This window comes from Oncorhynchus mykiss, chromosome 8 (genome assembly GCF_057628025.1).
Source record: "Oncorhynchus mykiss isolate SJ-2025 chromosome 8, ASM5762802v1, whole genome shotgun sequence".
Lineage (NCBI taxonomy): Eukaryota > Metazoa > Chordata > Actinopteri > Salmoniformes > Salmonidae > Oncorhynchus > Oncorhynchus mykiss.
The window spans coordinates 7,507,501-7,529,709 of NC_143029.1; the positions used below are offsets into that span (position 1 = coordinate 7,507,501).

General features: G+C 44.9%; 1 protein-coding gene across 1 annotated transcript in view; it reads right to left on the minus strand.

Annotated features, from left to right (window-relative positions):
* The window catches only part of sipa1l1 (signal-induced proliferation-associated 1 like 1), a 219,796-nt gene that overhangs the window by 70,112 nt on the left and 127,475 nt on the right, over positions 1–22,209 (minus strand). The window contains 4 exon segments of the mRNA XM_090242469.1: positions 7,645–7,802; positions 12,375–12,478; positions 15,794–15,968; positions 17,531–17,719. Of these exon segments, the coding sequence (XP_090098595.1) occupies positions 7,645–7,802; positions 12,375–12,478; positions 15,794–15,968; positions 17,531–17,719 (626 nt within the window).

Below are 22,209 nucleotides of genomic sequence, written 5' to 3' on the forward strand. Positions count from 1 at the left end.
AATCTATCAGACTGGTGTTGTGTACCAGGCTAGGGGGAATCTATCAGACTGGTGTTGTGTACCAGGCTAGGGGGAATCTCAGACTGGTGTTGTGTACCAGGCTAGGGGGAATCTATCAGACTGGTGTTGTGTACCAGGCTAGGGGGAATCTATCAGACTGGTGTTGTGTACCAGGCTAGGGGGAATCTATCAGACTGGTGTTGTGTACCAGGCTAGGGGGAATCTATCAGACTGGTGTTGTGTACCAGGCTAGGGGGAATCTATCAGACTGGTGTTGTGTACCAGGCTAGGGGGAATCTATCAGACTGGTGTTGTGTACCAGGCTAGGGGGAATCTATCAGACTGGTGTTGTGTACCAGGCTAGGGGGAATCTATCAGACTGGTGTTGTGTACCAGGCTAGGGGGAATCTATCAGACTGGTGTTGTGTACCAGGCTAGGGGGAATCTATCAGACTGGTGTTGTGTACCAGGCTAGGGGGAATCTATCAGACTGGTGTTGTGTACCAGGCTAGGGGGGATCTATCAGACTGGTGTTGTGTACCAGGCTAGGGGGAATCTATCAGACTGGTGTTGTGTACCAGGCTAGGGGGAATCTATCAGACTGGTGTTGTGTACCAGGCTAGGGGGAATCTATCACAGAGACTGGTGTTGTGTACCAGGCTAGGGGGAATCTATCAGACTGGTGTTGTGTACCAGGCTAGGGGGAATCTATCACAGAGACTGGTGTTGTGTACCAGGCTAGGGGGAATCTATCAGACTGGTGTTGTGTACCAGGGTAGGGTGGTAATCTGTATACAGTTTATTCTGAAAGTTCTCCGACCCCTCAACTTTTCCCACATTTTGTTACGATACAGGATTTAAAAATATATATATATCCTTCGATCTACACACAATACCCCATAACGTCAAAGTGAAAAGAGGTTTTTAGACATTTTTGGCAAATGTACTAAAATTTTAAAACTGAAATAGCTTATTTACGTAAGTATTCAGACCCTTTGCTACAAAACTCGAAATTGAGCCCAGGTGCATCCTGTTTCCATTGATCATCCTTGAGAGGTTTCTACAACTTTATTGGAGTCCACCTGTGGTGAATTCAATTGACTGGACATGATTTGGAAAAGTACACACCTGTCTATATAAGGTCCCACAGCTGACAGTGCATGTCTGTTTAAAAAAATAAAAAATAAGACGTTTTTGCTTTGTCATTATGGGGTATTGTGATGTCATTATGGTGAATTGTGATGTCATTATGGGGTATTGTGATGTCATTATGGGATATTGAGTGTAGATAGAGGACTAAAAGAAAATACAATTGAATCCATTTTAGAATAAGGTTGTAACGTAACAAAATGTGGAAAAAGTCAAGGGGTCTGAATCATTTCCAAATGCACTGTATCTATACAGGTTTGTGCCTTCCCAAATCCTGTCCAATCAATTGAATTTACCACAGGTAGACTCCAATCAAGTTGTAGAAAGATCTCAAGTCTGAATTCTAATGTAAATAAGGTATTTCAGTGTTTATTTTTTATACATTTAATACATTTTCAGGATGATAGCGGGGTGAACAGGCAGTGGCTCGGGTGGTTGATGTCCTTGATGATCTTTTTGGCCTTCCTGTGACATCGGGTGCTGTCGGTGTCATGGAGGGCAGGTAGGTCACCCCCGGTGATGCGTTGTGCCGACCTCACTACCCTCTGGAGAGCCTTACGGTTGTGGGCGGAGCAGTTGCCGTGCCAGGTGGTGATACAGCCCGACAGGACGCTCTCGATTGTGCATCTGTAAAAGTTTGTGAGGGTTTAAGGTGACGAGGCGAATTTCTTCAGCCTCCAGAGGTTCTTCACCATGTTGTCTGTGTGGGTGGACCATTTCAGTTTGTCAGTGATGTGTACGCCAAGGAACTTAAAACTTTCCATTTTCTTCAATGTTGTCCCTTCGATGTGGATAGGGGGGTGCTCCCTCTGCTGTTTCCTGAAGTCCACAATCATCTCCTTTGTTTTGTTGACGTTGAGTGAGAGGTTGTTTTCCTGAAACCCACTCAGAGTACCTTCACCTCCTCCCTGTAGGCTGTCTCGTTGTTGTTGTTAATCAAGCCCACTACTGTTGTGTCGTCTGCACACTTGATGATTGAGTTGAAGGCGTGCTTGGCCACGCAGTCGTGGGTGAACAGGGAGTACAGGAGGGGGCTGAGCACGCACCCTTGTGGGGCCCCAGTGTTGAGGGTCAGCGAAGTGGAGATGTTGTTTCCTACCTTCACCACCTGGGGGCGGCCCGTCAGAAAGTCCAGGACCCAATTGCACAGGGCGGGGTTGAGACCCAGGGCCTCCAGCTTAATGAAGAGCTTGTAGGGTACTATGGTGTTGAATGCTGAGCTGTAGTCAATGAACAGCATTAGGTATTCCTTTTGTCCAAATCAAATCAAATTTTATTTGTCACATACACATGGTTAGCAGATGTTAATGCGAGTGTAGCAAAATGCTTGTGCTTCTAGTTCCGACAATGCAGTAATAACAAGTAATCTAACTAACAATTCCAAAACTACTGTCTTGTACACAGTGTAAGGGGATAAAGAATATGTACATAAGGATATATGAATGAGTGATGGTACAGAGCAGCATAGGCAAGATACAGTAGATGGTATCGGGTACAGTATGTACAAATGAGATGAGTATGTAAACAAAGTGGCATAGTATAGTATAAAGTGGCTAGTGATACATGTATTACATAAGGATACCGTCGATGATATAGAGTACAGTATATACGTATGCATATGAGATGAATAATGTAGGGTAAGTAACATTTATATAAGGTAGCATTGTTTAAAGTGGCTAGTGATATATTTACATCATTTCCCATCAATTCCCATTATTAAAGTGGCTGGAGTTGAGTCAGTGTCAGTGTGTTGGCAGCAGCCACTCAGTGTTAGTGGTGGCTGTTTAACAGTCTGATGGCCTTGAGATAGAAGCTGTTTTTCAGTCTCTCGGTCCCAGCTTTGATGCACCTGTACTGACCTCGCCTTCTGGATGATAGCGGGGTGAACAGGCAGTGGCTCGGGTGGTTGATGTCCTTGATGATCTTTATGGCCTTCCTGTGACATCGGGTGGTGTAGGTGTCCTGGAGGGCAGGTAGTTTGCCCCCGGTGATGCGTTGTGCAGACCTCACTACCCTCTGGAGAGCCTTACGGTTGAGGGCGGTGCAGTTGCCATACCAGGCGGTGATACAGCCCGCCAGGATGCTCTCGATTGTGCATCTGTAGAAGTTTGTGAGTGCTTTTGGTGACAAGCCGAATTTCTTCAGCCTCCTGAGGTTGAAGAGGCGCTGCTGCGCCTTCTTCACGATGCTGTCTGTGTGAGTGGACCAATTCAGTTTGTCTGTGATGTGTATGCCGAGGAACTTAAAACTTGCTACCCTCTCCACTACTGTTCCATCGATGTGGATAGGGGGGTGTTCCCTCTGCTGTTTCCTGAAGTCCACAATCATCTCCTTAGTTTTGTTGACGTTGAGTGTGAGGTTATTTTCCTGACACCACACTCCGAGGGCCCTCACCTCCTCCCTGTAGGCCGTCTCATCGTTGTTGGTAATCAAGCCTACCACTGTTGTGTCGTCCGCGAACTTGATGATTGAGTTGGAGGCGTGCGTGGCCACGCAGTCGTGGGTGAACAGGGAGTACAGGAGAGGGCTCAGAACGCACCCTTGTGGGGCCCCAGTGTTGAGGATCAGCGGGGAGGAGATGTTGTTGCCTATCCTCACCACCTGGGGGCGGCCCGTCAGGAAGTCCAGTACCCAGTTGCACAGGGCGGGGTCGAGACCCAGGGTCTCGAGCTTGATGACGAGCTTGGAGGGTACTATGGTGTTGAATGCCGAGCTGTAGTCGATGAACAGCATTCTCACATAGGTATTCCTCTTGTCCAGATGGGTTAGGGCAGTGTGCAGTGTGGTTGAGATTGCATCGTCTGTGGACCTATTTGGGCGGTAAGCAAATTGGAGTGGGTCTAGGGTGTCAGGTAGGGTGGAGGTGATATGGTCCTTGACTAGTCTCTCAAAGCACTTCATGATGACGGATGTGAGTGCTACGGGGCGGTAGTCGTTTAGCTCAGTTACCTTAGCTTTCTTGGGAACAGGAACAATGGTGGCCCTCTTGAAGCATGTGGGAACAGCAGACTGGTATAGGGATTGATTGAATATGTCCGTAAACACACCGGCCAGCTGGTCTGCGCATGCTCTGAGGGTGCGGCTGGGGATGCCGTCTGGGCCTGCAGCCTTGCGAGGGTTAACGCGTTTAAATGTCTTACTCACCTCGGCTGCAGTGAAGGAGAGACCGCATGTTTTCGTTGCAGGCCGTGTCAGTGGCACTGTATTGTCCTCAAAGCGGGCAAAAAAGTTATTTAGTCTGCCTGGGAGCAAGACATCCTGGTCCGTGACTGGGCTGGATTTCTTCCTGTAGTCCGTGATTGACTGTAGACCCTGCCACATGCCTCTTGTGTCTGAGCCGTTGAATTGAGATTCTACTTTGTCTCTGTACTGGCGCTTAGCTTGTTTGATAGCCTTGCGGAGGGAATAGCTGCACTGTTTGTATTCGGTCATGTTACCAGACACCTTGCCCTGATTAAAAGCAGTGGTTCGCGCTTTCAGTTTCACACGAATGCTGCCATCAATCCACGGTTTCTGGTTAGGGAATGTTTTAATCGCTGCTATGGGAACGACATCTTCAACGCACGTTCTAATGAACTCGCACACCGAATCAGCGTATTCGTCAATGTTGTTATCTGACGCAATACGAAACATCTCCCAGTCCACGTGATGGAAGCAGTCTTGGAGTGTGGAGTCAGCTTGGTCGGACCAGCTCAAATGAGATAGGGCTGTGTTGGCGATTGCATCGGGGCGGTATGCAAACTGAAGTGGGTCTAAGGTTAGGGTTAGGGTTAGAGATCCTTGATGAAAAACTACTCCAGAGCACTCAGAACCTCAGCCTGGGGCAAAGGTTTACCAAGACAACGCAGGAGTGGCTCTGAGACAAGTCTCTGAATGTCCTTGCGTTGCCCTGCCAGAACCCGGACTTGAACCCAATCAAACCCAACCTGAAAATAGCTGTGCAGCAACACTCCCCATCCAACCTGACAGAGTTTGAGAGGATCTGCAGAGAAGAATGGGAGAAACTCCCCAAATACAGGTGTGCCATGTTTGTAGTGTCATACCCAGGAAGACAAGGCTGTAATCGCTGCCAAAGGTGCTTCAACAAAGTGCTGAGTGAAGGGCCTGAATACTTTGTAAAAAATGTTTAAAAAAATTCTTTATCATTGTGGGGTAGTGTGTGTAGATTGATGAACAAACAAAAAAATATTTAATCAATTTTAGAACAAGGCTGTGACCTAACAAAATGTGGAAAAAGTCAAGTATTCAGACCCCTTTCGAATGTATACCAGGGTATAAGTTACTATCTGACTGAAGGTCTCTACTTTTTACGTTGAGATAAAGCAGATCGTGTTCTTCATTTCACATTTTATGAAGCTTACCACAGTTCGCTAGAACTGTTGCGCCAGTCACGTGTTGGTTTGTAAATAGCACAACAGGAGAAAAAGGTAGCAGGTGAGTCTGGCTGTGTATTAACAAGGGTCGCGTTTTATATTGAAATTCAACAGTGTTTTTGTTTTCTTCAATAGAGAGAGATCAGAGATATGCAACTATAGTTTCCCTTCACAGAATATACAGTAGTGCAACAGAGCACAGAAAATCATCTGTAAATTGATTGGCCGATGACAATAGAAGTGCAATGCTATCTTGCAGGCAGTAAATGAGCTTACAATTTTTGCAAAAAAAATTATGCATTCGAGACCCATTATGCATGTACTCCCATAACATTTCTAATGTTCATCATGGAAAGTATGTAGCCAGCTACATTTCCTAACACTTTGTTTAAAGTTCATCTTATATTTTATTGGAGAAAAGTAGGCTGGCTACATCTAGAAAAGTAGGCTGGCTACATCTAGAAAAGTAGGCTGGCTACATGGAGAAAAGTAGGCTGGCTACATGGAGAAAAGTAGGCTGGCTACATGGAGAAAAGTAGGCTGGCTACATGGAGAAAAGTAGGCTGGCTACATGGAGAAAAGTAGGCTGGCTACATGGAGAAAAGTAGGCTGGCTACATGGAGAAAAGTAGGCTGGCTACATGGAGAAAAGTAGACTGGCTACATGGAGAAAAGTACGCTGGCTACATGGAGAAAAGTAGGCTGGCTACATGGAGAAAAGTAGCTGAAGAAAGAAGCTACACATCAGTCAGAGCGCTGTCTGCTGATACAACGCCATCGATTCTCATCCCAGTTGAAGCACAAAATGTGTCTGATGCCGAGCAGGAAGTTACAATAAGATGAGTTTTAGATCTGTGTTTACAAAAACGCAGCAAGACATTTCTTACAGGTTTTAACTTTTTTTCTCCCTGTAAAATGAAGAATTCTGCGTTAACTCAACAGGTTAAGTTTAACTTGGTAGGTATCGAAGTTACTGAATTAATAAGGTGACGAGGCATCACCCCGTGTTGTGTTTCTGCCGTGTTTGAGAAGTCAAAGCCCTTTGGATGGGTTAACTGTACTGCTGCCACTGCCATCGTTTAATTTCCTTACGTTTTTTTTCTCCTCTCCGTTCTCGGCCCCTCTGCTCCCCCCTCCCATCTCATTCGAGCAGAGGAGGAAGGCCTGTTTCCCAAGCAACTCCAGACTCCACATAGACACTGCGTGGAGACATCCTGCTCCAGAGCCAGTACTGTTCTTCTTTCAGACAAGCATGCGTCAAAACTGTGTTCATTTGCACAATGTCTCTCGTTCACATTCGCTCGTAAAATGTCCAAACGCACCAAAAAGGACATTCGGTAGCTCCTACCTATATATGTAGAACATTATGAGCTGGATTTCCTGTCTTTGCATTTCGTTTATTTTAGTTTGCGCTCGTTATCATATTGAGCTAGCAGCTTCCATGAAAATTCACTATTACTTGTGCTAATTTTGTTAGCATTCTGGTAACCGATGGTATTTTTTTTATTTTTTTTACATTTTTTAAAATGGTGCGCCCCTTTGTGTACTAAACCAGTAATACAATAAATCCCGGGATGAGAGAAGGACAGTTTGACGATATGAAAATCTGAAAACCGCCCAACCATATTATATGCAATGTGTATTATTGTGACATACACCAGATTGGTGCAGTGAAATGTGTTGTTTTACAGGGTCAGTCATAGTAGTGTGATAGGTGTTGTTTTACAGGGTCAGTCATAGTAGTGTGATAGGTGTTGTTTTACAGGGTCAGTCATAGTAGAGTGATAGGTGTTGTTTTACAGGGTCAGCCATAGTAGTGTGATAGGTGTTGTTTTACAGGGTCAGTCATAGTAGTGTGATAGGTGTTGTTTTACAGGGTCAGTCATAGTAGTATGATAGGTGTTGTTGTACAGGGTCAGTCATAGTAGTATGATAGGTGTTGTTTTACAGGGTCAGTCATAGTAGTATGATGGGTGCAGTGAAATGCCTTTCTTGCCAGCTCTTAACCCCAACAATCGCTCAGTGTGTCTCCGCTCAGTGCCTCAGTGTGTCATGCGTGTGTTGTGCGTGTGTCGTGCGTGTGTCATGCGTGTGTCATGCGTGCATTAGACGTTCCCACTCACCTATAGGAGGTGTTGTCAGAGCAAGGTTGGTGTGCTCTCACCACTACAAACACGTGTTGGAAGTGGGACCGTATGTTCTTAGGGGTGAAGGGTTGAGCCCCGGGCTCCTGGAATACGATGGTCACTATGTCATTCCCTATGTGACGCTTCCTCAGGAGCTGGGAAATGTAGACAAATTGGTTAGAGAAAACAGCAAAGGAAAACTCTCAAGGTAAACACATGGACAAGAAGATGGTCACTTTTTCAATAATCTATTTAGGGATGTGACAATCTCTCTTTTATTTTATTCTGCAATTAAATGGTCAGAAAAATGAATAAAATTCCATGTGAATTCACAATGTAGCTGCTGCCAGCAACAGTTAGGGTCTCACGGTGCGTCCCGGTCACATGGTTAAGCATTGTACTACCATTACTGTACTACCATTACTGTACCTATACTACCATTACTGTACTACCATTACTGTACCTGTACTACCATTACTGTATCTATACTACCATTACTGTACTACCATTACTGTACCTGTACTACCATTACTTTACTACTCCTTCCAGACCCATATCAAACATCTCCAATCCAAAGTTAAATCTAGAATTGGCTTCCTATTTCGCAACAAAGCATCCTTCACTCATGCTGCCAAACATACCCCTGTAAAACTGACCATCCTACCAATCCTCGACTTAGGCAATGTCATTTACAAAATAGCCTCCAATACCCTACTCAACAAATTGGATGCAGTCTATCACAGTGCAATCCGTTTTGTCACCAAAGCCCCATATACTACCCACCATTGCGACCTGTACGCTCTCGTTGGCTGGCCCTCGCTTCATACTCGTCGCCAAACCCACTGGCTCCATGTCATCTACAAGACCCTGCTAGGTAAAGTCCCCCCTTATCTCAGCTCGCTGGTCACCATAGCATCTCCCACCTGTAGCACACGCTCCAGCAGGTATATCTCTCTAGTCACCCCCAAAACCAATTCTTTCTTTGGCCGCCTCTCTTTCCAGTTCTCTGCTGCCAATGACTGGAACGAACTACAAAAATCTCTGAAACTGGAAACACTTATCTCCCTCACTAGCTTTAAGCACCAACTGTCAGAGCAGCTCACAGATTACTGCACCTGTACATAGCCCACCTATAATTTAGCCCTTTCAACTACCTCTTTCCCAACTGTATTTAATTTATTTATTTATTTTGCTCCTTTGCACCCCATTATTTTTATTTCTACTTTGCACATTCTTCCATTGCAAAACTACCATTCCAGTGTTTTACTTGCTATATTGTATTTACCTTGCCACCAAGGCCTTTTTTGCCTTTACCTCCCTTCTCACCTCATTTGCTCACATTGTATATAGACTTGTTTATACTTTATTATTGACTGTATGTTTGTTTTACTCCATGTGTAACTCTGTGTTGTTGTATCTGTCGAACTGCTTTGCTTTATCTTGGCCAGGTCGCAATTGTAAATGAGAACTTGTTCTCAACTTGCCTACCTGGTTAAATAAAGGTAAATAAATAAATAAAATACATAAATAAATAAATAAATAAATTACTGTACCTATACTACCATTACTGTACTACCATTACTGTATCTATACTACCATTACTGTACCTGTACTACCATTACTGTACTACCATTACTGTACTACCATTACTGTACCTGTACTACCATTACTGTATCTATACTACCATTACTGTATCTATACTACCATTACTGTACTACAATTACTGATCCACAATTCCACTTCTACATTTCCTTTTCATTTAACTTCTCAAAGTTTTGCCATACAAGACATCGCTGCTGTCTCTTGCCATTTTCCATCTGTTAACGACGATGACGTAGCGGTGGAGAGTCCACAATAATGGACTCGTTGCGCGTCGACTTCCGGTGTCGACCTCCATTTCTTAGTGTCAAGATTAAATTTGTCTAGGAATCGACTCCTAAGTGTCTGTATTTTTGGGAACGGAGGAGACTGATTAGTTCCAAGACCACAAACACTCGCTACTTTCATAGCGAGACAGCAATAGATGGAGAGAGGGGAGGGGCACAGTATAGTAGGGCTGTCCCCAAAAACAACAAAAATCTTTGGTCGACCGAAAATCATCTGTAAATTGATTGGCCAACATTTTTAAACGTGTATTTTTCCATATACATTTGAATAAAATCAACTATATGCATTGAGCTTGTCTGATGCTTAAAAGCTTACTGTTGGATGAAATAAGACAAAATGACTCAAGAGGGAGCCAGAGATCTAGATAAGCAGAAAAAAAAACGGGGAAAAAAACAACCTGAGCCCCAACCGTTCTCCTCCCGCTTTCTGCTGGCTGTCACAGATCCTGCCATTACCCTCCTGAAGTTGCCGCTAATAGGCTACACGAGGAGTCAGCAACCTTTCCTATGCGGAATGCCAATTCATCTTACCATTTCTAGCGATCTGCGTGCCAGTTATGGTTTTCATATGCACAACTGTATCTCGCAATTTCATGGCTTGTCATGCCTCGCAACTTCAGTAAAGCAGGACCTGTCATCAATGAATAGGCCGTCATATTGAGATCACTTCGCCCTGACAAGGTCACACATAATTATCTGCTCATGTCCATGGGTTCGCTTCACGCTGTTCACAGGCTGAAAGTGAGGGCACCAAAAACAGAGGAGAAGTATATAGTATAAATCGTAATAGCAGAGCAATGTTTTTGAAACAGTTGAAATGTATAGGAGGGTATCCTTCCTATTGAGTTTTTATCTGAAATTGCAGTTAAAGGCGGGTACTCTGAAATTGACGCCGTAGCTTTAAGGGATTTTCAGAACACTAATTTATTCCAACGCAAAAAGCAAGCAGGAAATCAACTGCTCAGTGAATTTTTCAGTTACAATTATATTTTTTAAATGTGTTGATTTGCATGATATTGTTGAAATGAAACAATGGTTTGTTCTAAGGTGGGCCGAAATGCAATATAACTATTGTTTAGCTAACGTTCGCTGACGTTAGCATTCAGCTAACTGGCCAGTTAACTTAGCCTACTAATTTGCCAACTTTAGCTAACGTTAGCTGTGTGAGGATGCAGAGTGCAGACATTTTGTTTAGCTTGCTACCTAGCTCTATATAATATGACTGACACTGTATGATAATATTACCTTTTATATTCGTATGAGAGCGGTAAATGTTCATTTTCGCAATGCTGAAGTTACTTGATGAAGCAAGCATTGTTCGCTTGATGTTAGCATGTTAGCATGTTAGCTAGCAGCTGTTCCACTTGGCTGTGTTATTGTCTTGCTAAATTAATGAGTATACGGAAGAGAAAATAAACCATGTAAATGTCTGCACGTTTGTGAATTGTTGCATTAATCAAGAGTGTAATATGGTAGATACATGAAGTTGTTGCTTGCATATAAATTAATAATTTGCTACAGTGACATTTCTGGCACTTTTGAGCTGTGAAGCAAGAACATCACCCAAACCTTCTCTCAGCTCGTGTCATTCCCGTTGCTAATGTGAATTGAGAAGTTTATTTACATATTATGTAAATATACATTTTGTGCTGTTAGCCTCTCATTCAATGCTCGTCAATGGAAATTGACCCAATATGCGGTGTATTTTCTACTACCTTTAAATTACACAACCTTCCCCAGATCCTCATAGCCTATCACACAACCTCCCCCAGATCTTCATAGCCTATCACACAACCTTCCCCAGATCTTCATAGCCTATCGCACAGCCTTCCCCAGATCTTCATAGCCTATCGCACAACCTTCCCCAGATCTTCATAGCCTATCGCACAACCTTCCCCAGATCTTCATAGCCTATCACACAACCTTCCCCAGATCTTCATAGCCTATCACACAACCTTCCCCAGATCTTCATAGCCTATCGCACAACCTTCCCCAGATCTTCATAGCCTATCGCACAACCTTCCCCAGATCTTCATAGCCTATCGCACAACCTTCCCCAGATCTTCATAGCCTATCGCACAACCTTCCCCAGATCTTCATAGCCTATCGCACAACCTTCCCCAGATCTTCATAGCCAATCGCACAACCTTCCCCAGATCTTCATAGCCTATCGCACAACCTTCCCCAGATCTTCATAGCCTATCACACAACCTTCCCCAGATCTTCATAGCCTATCACACAACCTTCCCCAGATCTTCATAGCCTATCACACAACCTTCCCCAGATCTTCATAGCCTATCACACAACCTTCCCCAGATCTTCATAGCCTATCACACAACCTTCCCCAGATCTTCATAGCCTATCGTCTAGTTAGGAAAATGATATGTTTTGTGATAACTGCACTGTGATTAAACATTTGTGGGGGGAAAAAAATATGGTTTTCAAAAAAAAAAAAAATCTAACATTAAAAGGAAAATCCCAACCAAAAATGATCTTTCGGTATTTGTTTCATTAGTCCATTGGTGATATTGTCCCAAAATGCTTTGCATGTCAGCAATCAAGTTTATAAAGATGTATCATTTCCAAATACAGCCGGTATGATGCATTTTGTATTTCTGTAATTTTTAATAGGCTGTATTTCTGTAATTATATTTATTTCTAAGATATTTTAAAGGATGATAAGATCCAAAAAAAAGTCAGTAGCATTGTTTTAAAGGACTTGATCATTGAGTTTTCTACCTCTCCAGATAATTTATTTAATTAACAATTTTGTTTAGTTTGTTCTAATAGTCTTCGGGCCTGTATAAAATCTCAACGTTGGTCAATTATAACTATCCATACCTGTTGTTTGTTGTTGGGTGTGTAGGGCAGCATGGTGGAGACATGAAACATCACCTCGTAGTCCTTATAGGTGGTATAGAGGGAGTGGGTCCCTGTGGAGTCAGCTGGAGGAGAGACAGACAGTAGAGTTAGACAGACAGGTTCATAGTCCTTATAGGTGGTGTACAGGGAGTGGGTCCCTGTGGAGTCAGCTAGAGGAGAGACAGACAGTAACTAGAGTTAGACAGACAGGTTCATAGTCCTTATAGGTGGTATAGAGGGAGTGGGTCCCTGTTGAGTCAGCTGGAGGAGAGACAGACAGTAGAGTTAGACAGACAGGTTCATAGTCCTTATAGGTGGTATAGAGGGAGTGGGTCCCTGTGGAGTCAGCTGGAGGAGAGACAGACAGTAACTAGAGTTAGACAGACAGGTTCATAGTCCTTATAGGTGGTGTACAGGGAGTGGGTCCCTGTGGAGTCAGCTGGAGGAGAGACAGACAGTAACTAGAGTTAGACAGGTTCATAGTCCTTATAGGTGGTGTACAGGGAGTGGGTCCCTGTTGAGTCAGCTGGAGGAGAGACAGACAGTAGAGTTAGACAGACAGGTTCGTAGTCCTTATAGGTGGTGTACAGGGAGTGGGTCCCTGTGGAGTCAGCTGGAGGAGAGACAGACAGTAGAGTTAGACAGACAGGTTCATAGTCCTTATAGGTGGTGTACAGGGAATGGGTCCCTGTGGAGTCAGCTGGAGGAGAGACAGACAGACAGTAGAGTTAGACAGACAGTAGAGTTAGACAGACAGTAGAGTTAGACAGACAGGTTCATAGTCCTTATAGGTGGTGTACAGGGAGTGGGTCCCTGTGGAGTCAGCTGGAGGAGAGACAGACAGTAACTAGAGTTAGACAGGCAGGTTCATAGTCCTTATAGGTGGTATAGAGGGAGTGGGTCCCTGTTGAGTCAGCTGGAGGAGAGACAGACAGTAGAGTTAGACAGACAGGTTCATAGTCCTTATAGGTGGTATAGAGGGAGTGGGTCCCTGTGGAGTCAGCTGGAGGAGAGACAGACAGTAACTAGAGTTAGACAGACAGGTTCATAGTCCTTATAGGTGGTGTACAGGGAGTGGGTCCCTGTGGAGTCAGCTGGAGGAGAGACAGACAGTAACTAGAGTTAGACAGGTTCATAGTCCTTATAGGTGGTGTACAGGGAGTGGGTCCCTGTTGAGTCAGCTGGAGGAGAGACAGACAGTAGAGTTAGACAGACAGGTTCGTAGTCCTTATAGGTGGTGTACAGGGAGTGGGTCCCTGTGGAGTCAGCTGGAGGAGAGACAGACAGTAGAGTTAGACAGACAGGTTCATAGTCCTTATAGGTGGTGTACAGGGAATGGGTCCCTGTGGAGTCAGCTGGAGGAGAGACAGACAGACAGTAGAGTTAGACAGACAGTAGAGTTAGACAGACAGTAGAGTTAGACAGACAGGTTCATAGTCCTTATAGGTGGTGTACAGGGAGTGGGTCCCTGTGGAGTCAGCTGGAGGAGAGACAGACAGTAACTAGAGTTAGACAGGTTCATAGTCCTTATACGTGGTGTACAGGGAGTGGGTCCCTGTTGAGTCAGCTGGAGGAGAGACAGACAGTAGAGTTAGACAGACGGTAGAGTTAGACAGACAGGTTCATAGTCCTTATAGGTGGTGTACAGGGAGTGGGTCCCTGTGGAGTCAGCTGGAGGAGAGACAGACAGTAGAGTTAGACAGACAGGTTCATAGTCCTTATAGGTGGTGTACAGGGAATGGGTCCCTGTGGAGTCAGCTGGAGGAGAGACAGACAGACAGTAGAGTTAGACAGACAGGTTCATAGTCCTTATAGGTGGTGTACAGGGAGTGGGTCCCTGTGGAGTCAGCTGGAGGAGAGACAGACAGTAACTAGAGTTAGACAGGTTCATAGTCCTTATACGTGGTGTACAGGGAGTGGGTCCCTGTTGAGTCAGCTGGAGGAGAGACAGACAGACAGTAGAGTTAGACAGACGGGTTCATAGTCCTTATAGGTGGTATAGAGGGAATGGGTCCATGTTGAGTCAGCTGGAGGAGAGACAGACAGGTTCATAGTCCTTATAGGTGGTATAGAGGGAATGGGTCCCCGTTGAGTCAGCTGGAGGAGAGACAGACAGTAACTAGAGTTAGACAGACAGGTTCATAGTCTGTATAGGTGGTATAGAGGGGATGGATCCAAGAGAAGTCCGCTAAGAGAGAAAACTAAGACGTGTAAGAATGTGTTATTGTTTCAACTGCCATCATCTCTCCTGTATATAACAGCCTCATGTCTAGATTGTCTGTCTGACGCAGACCCTTACACAGAATGTTCTAGAGCTGGGTGACACATTACATTAAAAATATATGTAGTTTAAACTGCCACTAGGCTTGGGCAGTATATCATATTATACATACCGTATACTTATATATATATACCTTATATACCGAGGTATTTGGAAATAGCAACGGGATGGTTTTTCAATACCGTCAATATCGTTTAAACTATTATTATTATTTTTTAAAGTATTTTAAATACATTTGAATATTTGTAGATACTTTTTAAGTAAATACCTGCAGTCAACATGATCTTCATTTCACCGGGCACATTATTTAAAGTTATGAAGCTTACAGGTTACAAGCACACGACGACCAGAGCCCGGAGCCTTGTGAGTCACTCACTGTTGTGCAGCAAGCGCCAGACAATATAGTATAATAATATATCTATTATTTTAATTGTGTAAAATGTGCTAAATGCTCTGCAGTTGTCCACTTGGTTTGCTAATATTGTAGCTAAGTTAGCTTAGCTAAGTGGTTAGCTTCTTGCGATCAAGCCCTTCTTTGTAACAGCAGAGAATCCCCTCCTGGATCAAGAGCCTTGGTGTTTAATATTTGTTTTGTGTATGTAGCTAACTGTGAGTAGCATTGTGAGTTACTTTATGAGCTGGGATATCTGTCCTGAAAATATAGGACAGTGTCCTGACTGTATAAATTGTTCACAATATGCCCATTAGCATTTAGCTAGCATTCGCTATAGGATTTTACATGTAGTTTGTTAGCATTGCTAATCTTTGCATAACAGAGGGCTCAGTGGGGTTGGAAAATAGCGCCTCTTGTGTTCAGTGCCGGTATTACCTAATATTCCGGGATGGCACAAGGTCGGAATGAAGATATGAATCTGAAGATATGAATCATTACTTATTGTAATGAACGATATCAGCAAAATGCCTGCAATAAGTGATCAGTACGGTCGGTGTGGATCATTTGGGGTTTCTCGTCCCAGCTCTAGCATGTTCCCCTCTTTATATAGAGTGAAAGCAGTCAGTTCGTGGGAATGTGTATATAGTGTAGCAACGTACTCTTAGTGTCCAGCTGGGCATGAGAGAGATAGAGGGAGATAACACTGTGTGTGTGGTAACGTACTCTTAGTGTCCAGCTGGGCTCGGTACTTGGTGAATCCTTTCAGTCGGACCCTCTCCCCCAGCAGCTGAAGGAACTCCTCCAGAGCAGGACCTGCCGAATCATTGTTGTACATATCCTCTTCACTGCTCTGTCCCGACGCACAGTACATCACCCCCACCTTCAACTGGAAACTCAACTGCAGAGAGAGACAGGGACAGAGAGAGAGGGAGAGGGAGAGAGAACAGAGAGACGGAGGGAGAGGGAGAGAGGGAGGGAGAGAGAGACAGAGACAGAGACAGAGAGAGGGAGAGGGAGAGGGAGAGGGAGAGGGAGAGAGAGAGAGAGGGAGAGAGAGAGGGAGACAGACAGAGACAGGGAGAGGGAGAGGGAGACGGAGACGGAGAGGGAGACGGAGAGGGAGACGGAGAGGGAGACGGAGACGGAGACGGGGAGAGAGAGAGAGAGAGAGGGAGAGAACAGAGTATATGACAGTCCCTCTGTCTGAAAAGTGTTAAATGCTTCCCTTTTCTCCTTCCTCTCCGGAGCCACCACAGATCCACAGATCCACAGATCCAACAACCAGACAGATAAAAGCAAGCTTTCTCCCATCAACACAGAAACCAAGAGAGGAGAGGGTGTCTGTGTGTACTGTAGTACGGTCTCCTTACCCCCTGGTGTCTGTGTACTGAGGTGATGTCTCCTTACCCCCTGGTGTCTGTGTGTACTGAGGTGGTGTCTGTGTGTACTGAGGTGATGTCTCCTTACCCCCTGGTGTCTGTGTGTACTGAGGTGATGTCTCCTTACCCCCTGGTGTCTGTGTGTACTGAGGTGATGTCTCCTTACCCCCTGGTGTCTGTGTGTACTGAGGTGCTGTCTCCTTACCCCCTGGTGTCTGTGTGTACTGAGGTGATGTCTCCTTACCCCCTGGTGTCTGTGTGTACTGTAGTGGTGTCTCCTTACCCCCTGGTGTCTGTGTGTACTGTAGTGGTGTTTCCTTACCCCCTGGTGTCTGTGTGTACTGTAGTGGTGTCTCCTTACACCCTGGTGTCTGTGTGCACTGTAGTGGTGTCTCCTTACCCCCTGATGTCTGTGTGTACTGTAGTGCCTCCTCCTTACCCCCTGGTGTCTGTGTGTACCGTAGTGGTGTCTCCTTACCCCCTGGTGTCTGTGTGTACTGAGGTGCAGTCTCCTTACACCCTGGTGTCTGTGTGTACTGTAGTGCCTCCTCCTTACCTCCTGGTGTCTGTGTGTACTGTGGTGTCTGTGTGTACTGTAGTGCCTCCTCCTTACCCCCTGGTGTCTATGTGTACTGAGGTGCTGTGTCCTTACCCCCTGGTGTCTATGTGTACTGAGGTGATGTCTCCTTACCCCCTGGTGTCTGTGTGTACTGAGGTGCTGTCTCCTTACCCCCTGGTGTCTGTGTGTACTGAGGTGCTGTCTCCTTACCCCCTGGTGTCTGTGTGTACTGAGGTGCTGTCTCCTTACCCCCTGGTGTCTGTGTGTACTGAGGTGCTGTCTCCTTACCCCCTGGTGTCTATGTGTACTGAGGTGCTGTGTCCTTACCCCCTGGTGTCTATGTGTACTGAGGTGATGTCTCCTTACCCCCTGGTGTCTGTGTGTACTGAGGTGCTGTCTCCAGACACCCTGGTGTCTGTGTGTACTGAGGTGCTGTCTCCTTACCCCCTGGTGTCTGTGTGTACTGAGGTGCTGTCTCCTTATCCCCTGGTGTCTGTGTGTACTGTAGTGCCTCCTCCTTACCCCCTGTTCGTCCAGCTTCATCAGCTGCTCTGTGACTTTAGGTGTGTTGAGAGCCAGTCTGAGACAGTGGGCGTTCAGCTCTGGTACCAGGTATTCTAGCACCTCTTTGAGGGGTAGACCCCGCGCCAGGCCGTGCTTTGAGGTAGATGGCACCGCATCCTCCAGGATAGACCCACGCAGGGTGGTGAGCTAGAGGGAGGAAGAGCGGAATAGAAAGAGGAGGAAGAGAGAAGAGAACAGAACAGGAAGAGGAGACAGATTCATTATTAGATCAGCCAGGAGATGATTGGGGCCTGTTCAGACCAAAACCGATCTTATCTAATATCGCTCCCTATTGCATTTAAAGTGCACTACTTATGGAAAAAGGTTGACACAGAGAGAGCAGCTTTCTTCCAACGTCTTCCTCTCAACGGTTAGCGCTTCACGGTCATCTATGGTCAACAAAAACAACAACGAGCGAATGAGATAGAGACACCAGCGCGTGTGTGTGTGTGTGTGAGAGAGAAAGTGTGTGGCCTTGGCTTCTCCTCACTGTTCACTTACAGTAGAGGCACTTAGGGCTAAAAATTAACTTCCTGAGGGGAGAACACTATCTAAGGCCAAAGAAAACTTCAGTGGACGGACAGTGTACATTATAGAATGACAGAGACCTTTCTATATTTTTTATTTAACCTTTATTTAACCAGGCAAGTCAGTTAAGAACAAATTCTTATTTTCGATGACGGCCTAGGAACAGTGGGTTAACTGCCTGTTCAGGGGCAGAACGACAGATTTGTACCTTGTCAGCTCGGGGATTCGAACTTGCAACCTTTTGGTTACTAGTCCAACGCTCAGTAGACACACAGAGTCAAGTCCCCTGTGTGTGATTGTGTGTCACTGAGAGGTACTGTACAGTGGCATTGGGTGTTGAAAGACAATAATATTCTGCAAAATGTCACTATGTATAATAAAATGTAATGTTGTTGTGTACTGTAGCTTTTAGTGAGACGTTCTGACTGAGACCTGTGGGCTAAATGAACTAACAGGGATGAACTTCAGCTGGTTGAGAGAACCCACAACACCACTGGTCTTAACCATTATCCTGTGACGCGGTCTCAACACACACACACACACACACACACACACACACACACACACACACACACACACACACACACACACACACACACACACACCTTCCAATAGCAGCGAGCAGGGGGGTGGAGAGAATAGGAAAGGAGAAGAGGGGGTGGGATAAAGGCAGCAGCTATTAGACCACCATTACAGTGTCTGTTTCTATGACTGTCACATAACTGGGTTCTATAGCTGTAACCACCTATTACTGTAAACCGGTTCTATGGCAGTAACCACCTATTACTGTAAATAGGTTATGTAGCTGCAAACTACGTCTTACTGTACACACGGTTCAATAGCTGTAACCACCTATTACTGTAAACCAGTTCTATAGCTGTTACCACCTATTACCGTAAACCGGTCCTATAGCTGTAACCACCTATTACCGTAAACCGGTCCTACAGCTGTAACCACCTATTACCGTAAACCGGTTCCTATAGCTGTAACCACCTATTACCGCAAACCGGTTCTATAGCTGTAACCACCTATTACCGCAAACCGGTTCTATAGCTGTAACCAACTATTACCGTAAACCGGTTCCTATAGCTGTAACCACCTATTACAGCAAACCGGTTCTATAGCTGTAACCACCAATTACCGTAATCCGGTTCCTATAGCTGTAACCACCAATTACCGTAATCCGGTTCCTATAGCTGTAACCACCTATTACCGTAATCCGGTTCCTATAGCTGTAACCACCTATTACCGTAATCCGGTTCTATAGCTGTAACCACCTATTACCGTAAACCGGTTCTATAGCTGTAACCTCCTATTACTGTAAACCGGTTCTATGGCAGTAACCACCTATTACTGTAAACAGGTTCTATAGCTGTAACCACCTATTACCGTAAACCGGTTCTATAGCTGTAACCACCTATTACCGTAAACCGGGTTCTATAGCTGAAACCACCTATTACCGTAAACCGGTTCTATAGCTGTAACCACCTATTACTGTAAACAGGTTCTATAGCTGTAACCACCTATTACCGTAAACCGGTTCTATAGCTGTAACCACCTATTACTGTAAACAGGTTCTATAGCTGTAATCACCAATTACTGTAAACAGGTTCTATAGCTGTAACCACCTATTACCGCAAACCGGTTCTATAGCTGTAACCACCTATTACCGCAAACCGGTTCTATAGCTGTAACCAACTATTACCGTAAACCGGTTCCTATAGCTGTAACCACCTATTACAGCAAACCGGTTCTATAGCTGTAACCACCAATTACCGTAATCCGGTTCCTATAGCTGTAACCACCAATTACCGTAATCCGGTTCCTATAGCTGTAACCACCTATTACCGTAATCCGGTTCCTATAGCTGTAACCACCTATTACCGTAAACCGGTTCTATAGCTGTAACCACCTATTACTGTAAACCGGTTCTATGGCAGTAACCACCTATTACTGTAAATAGGTTATATACCTGTAACCAACTAGAACTGTAAACCGATTATATAACTGTAATCACCTATTACTGTAAACAGGTTCTATAGCTGTAACCACCTATTACCGTAAACCGGGTTCTATAGCTGAAACCACCTATTACCGTAAACCGGTTCTATAGCTGTAACCACCTATTACTGTAAACAGGTTCTATAGCTGTAACCACCTATTACCGTAAACCGGTTCTATAGCTGTAACCACCTATTACTGTAAACAGGTTCTATAGCTGTAATCACCAATTACTGTAAACAGGTTCTATAGCTGTAACCATCCATTACTGTAAACATCTATTACTGTAAGCAGGTTATATTACTTTAAACAGGTTATATTACTGTAAATTAGTTACACAACTGTAAGAGCATTGCTGACCCTGACATTCAATATTCAATAATTGAAATGACTGGTTATGCTACTGCAGGGTCTGAGGAACTGGAGAGAGTGAGGGAGTTAGAGGGGAGGATGGAGGGAGGTAGAGGGGAGGATGAAGGGAGGTAGGGGGGAGGATGGAGGGAGGTAGGGGGGAGGATGGAGGGAGGTAGAGGGGAGGATGGAGGGAGGTAGAGGGGAGGATGGAGGGAGGTAGAGGGGAGGATGGAGGGAGGTAGAGGGGAGGATGGATGGAGGTAGAGGGGAGGATGGATGGAGGTAGAGGGGAGGATGGAGGGAGGTAGAGGGGAGGATGGAGGTTGAGGTATGAGGTAGTCACCTGGAATGGAATTCAATTAACAGGTGTACCTTGTTAAAAGTTCATTTGTGGGATTGCATTCCTTCTTAATGTGTTTGAGCCAATCCATGAGTTGTGTTGTGACAAGGTAGGGTGGTATACAGAAGACAGTCCTATTTGGTAAAAGACCAAGTCCATATTATGACAAGAACAGCTCAAATAAGCAAAAGAATGTAATGTAAGTCCATCATTACTTGAAGACATTGGGGTGGCAGGGTAGCCTAGCGGTTAGAGCGTTGGACTAGGAAGATTGCAAGTTCAAATCCCCGAGCTGACAAGGTACAAATCTGTCGTCCTGCCCCTGAACAGGCAGTTAACCCGCTGTTCCTAGGAAGTCATTGAAAATAAGAATTTGTTCTTAACTGACTTGCCTGGTTAAATAAAGAAAATGAAGGTCAGTCAATGGGGGAATATTTCAACAACTTTGAAAGTTTCTTCAAAGTGCAGTCGCAAAAACCATAAAGCGCTGTGATGAAACTGTCTCTCATGAGGACCACAGTTAGCTCTGCTGCAGAGGATGAGTTCATTAGAGTTAACTCAGATCATCTCAGATTGCAGCCCAAATAAATGCAACAGACACATCTCAACATCAACTGTTCAGAGGACACTACATGAGTCAGGCTTTCATGGATGAATTGCTGCAAAGAACCCACCACTAAAGGACACCAATAAGAAGACAGCCAGGGAAACACGAGCAATGGAGACTAGACCGGTGGAAATCTGGTCTGATGAGTCCAAATCTGAGATTTTTGGTTCCAACCGCCGTGTCTTTGTCAGACGCAGAGTAGGTGACCGGATTATCTCTGCATGTGTGGTTCCCACCGTGAAGCATGGTGGTGCTATGGTGTGGATTTTCATTTGCTGGTGACACTGTGATTTATTTAGAATTCAAGGCACACCACAGCATTCTGCAGCGATACGCCATCCCATCTGGTTTGCACTTAGTGGGACAATCATTTGTTATTCAACAGGACAATGAACCAACAAACCTCTAGGCTGTTTAAGGGCTATATAACCAAGAAGGAGAGTGATGGAGTGCTGCATCAGATGACCTGGCCTCCACTATAACCCGACCTCAGCCCAATTGAGATGGTTTGGGATGAGTTGGACTGCAGAGTGAAGGAAAAGCAGCCAACAAGTGTTCAGCAGATGTGAGAACTCCTTCAAGACTGTTGGAAAGGCATTCCTTATGAAGCTGGTTGAGAGAATGCCAAGAGTGTGAAAAGCTGTCATCAAGGCAAAGGGTGGTTACTCTGAAGAATTTAACACTTTTTTGGTTACTACATGATTCCATATGTAGAATACAATGTAGAATAAAGAAAAACCCTTGAATGAGTAGGTGTGTCCAAACTTTTGACTGGTACTTTATGTGTGATTTTTTGGGGGGGGATTT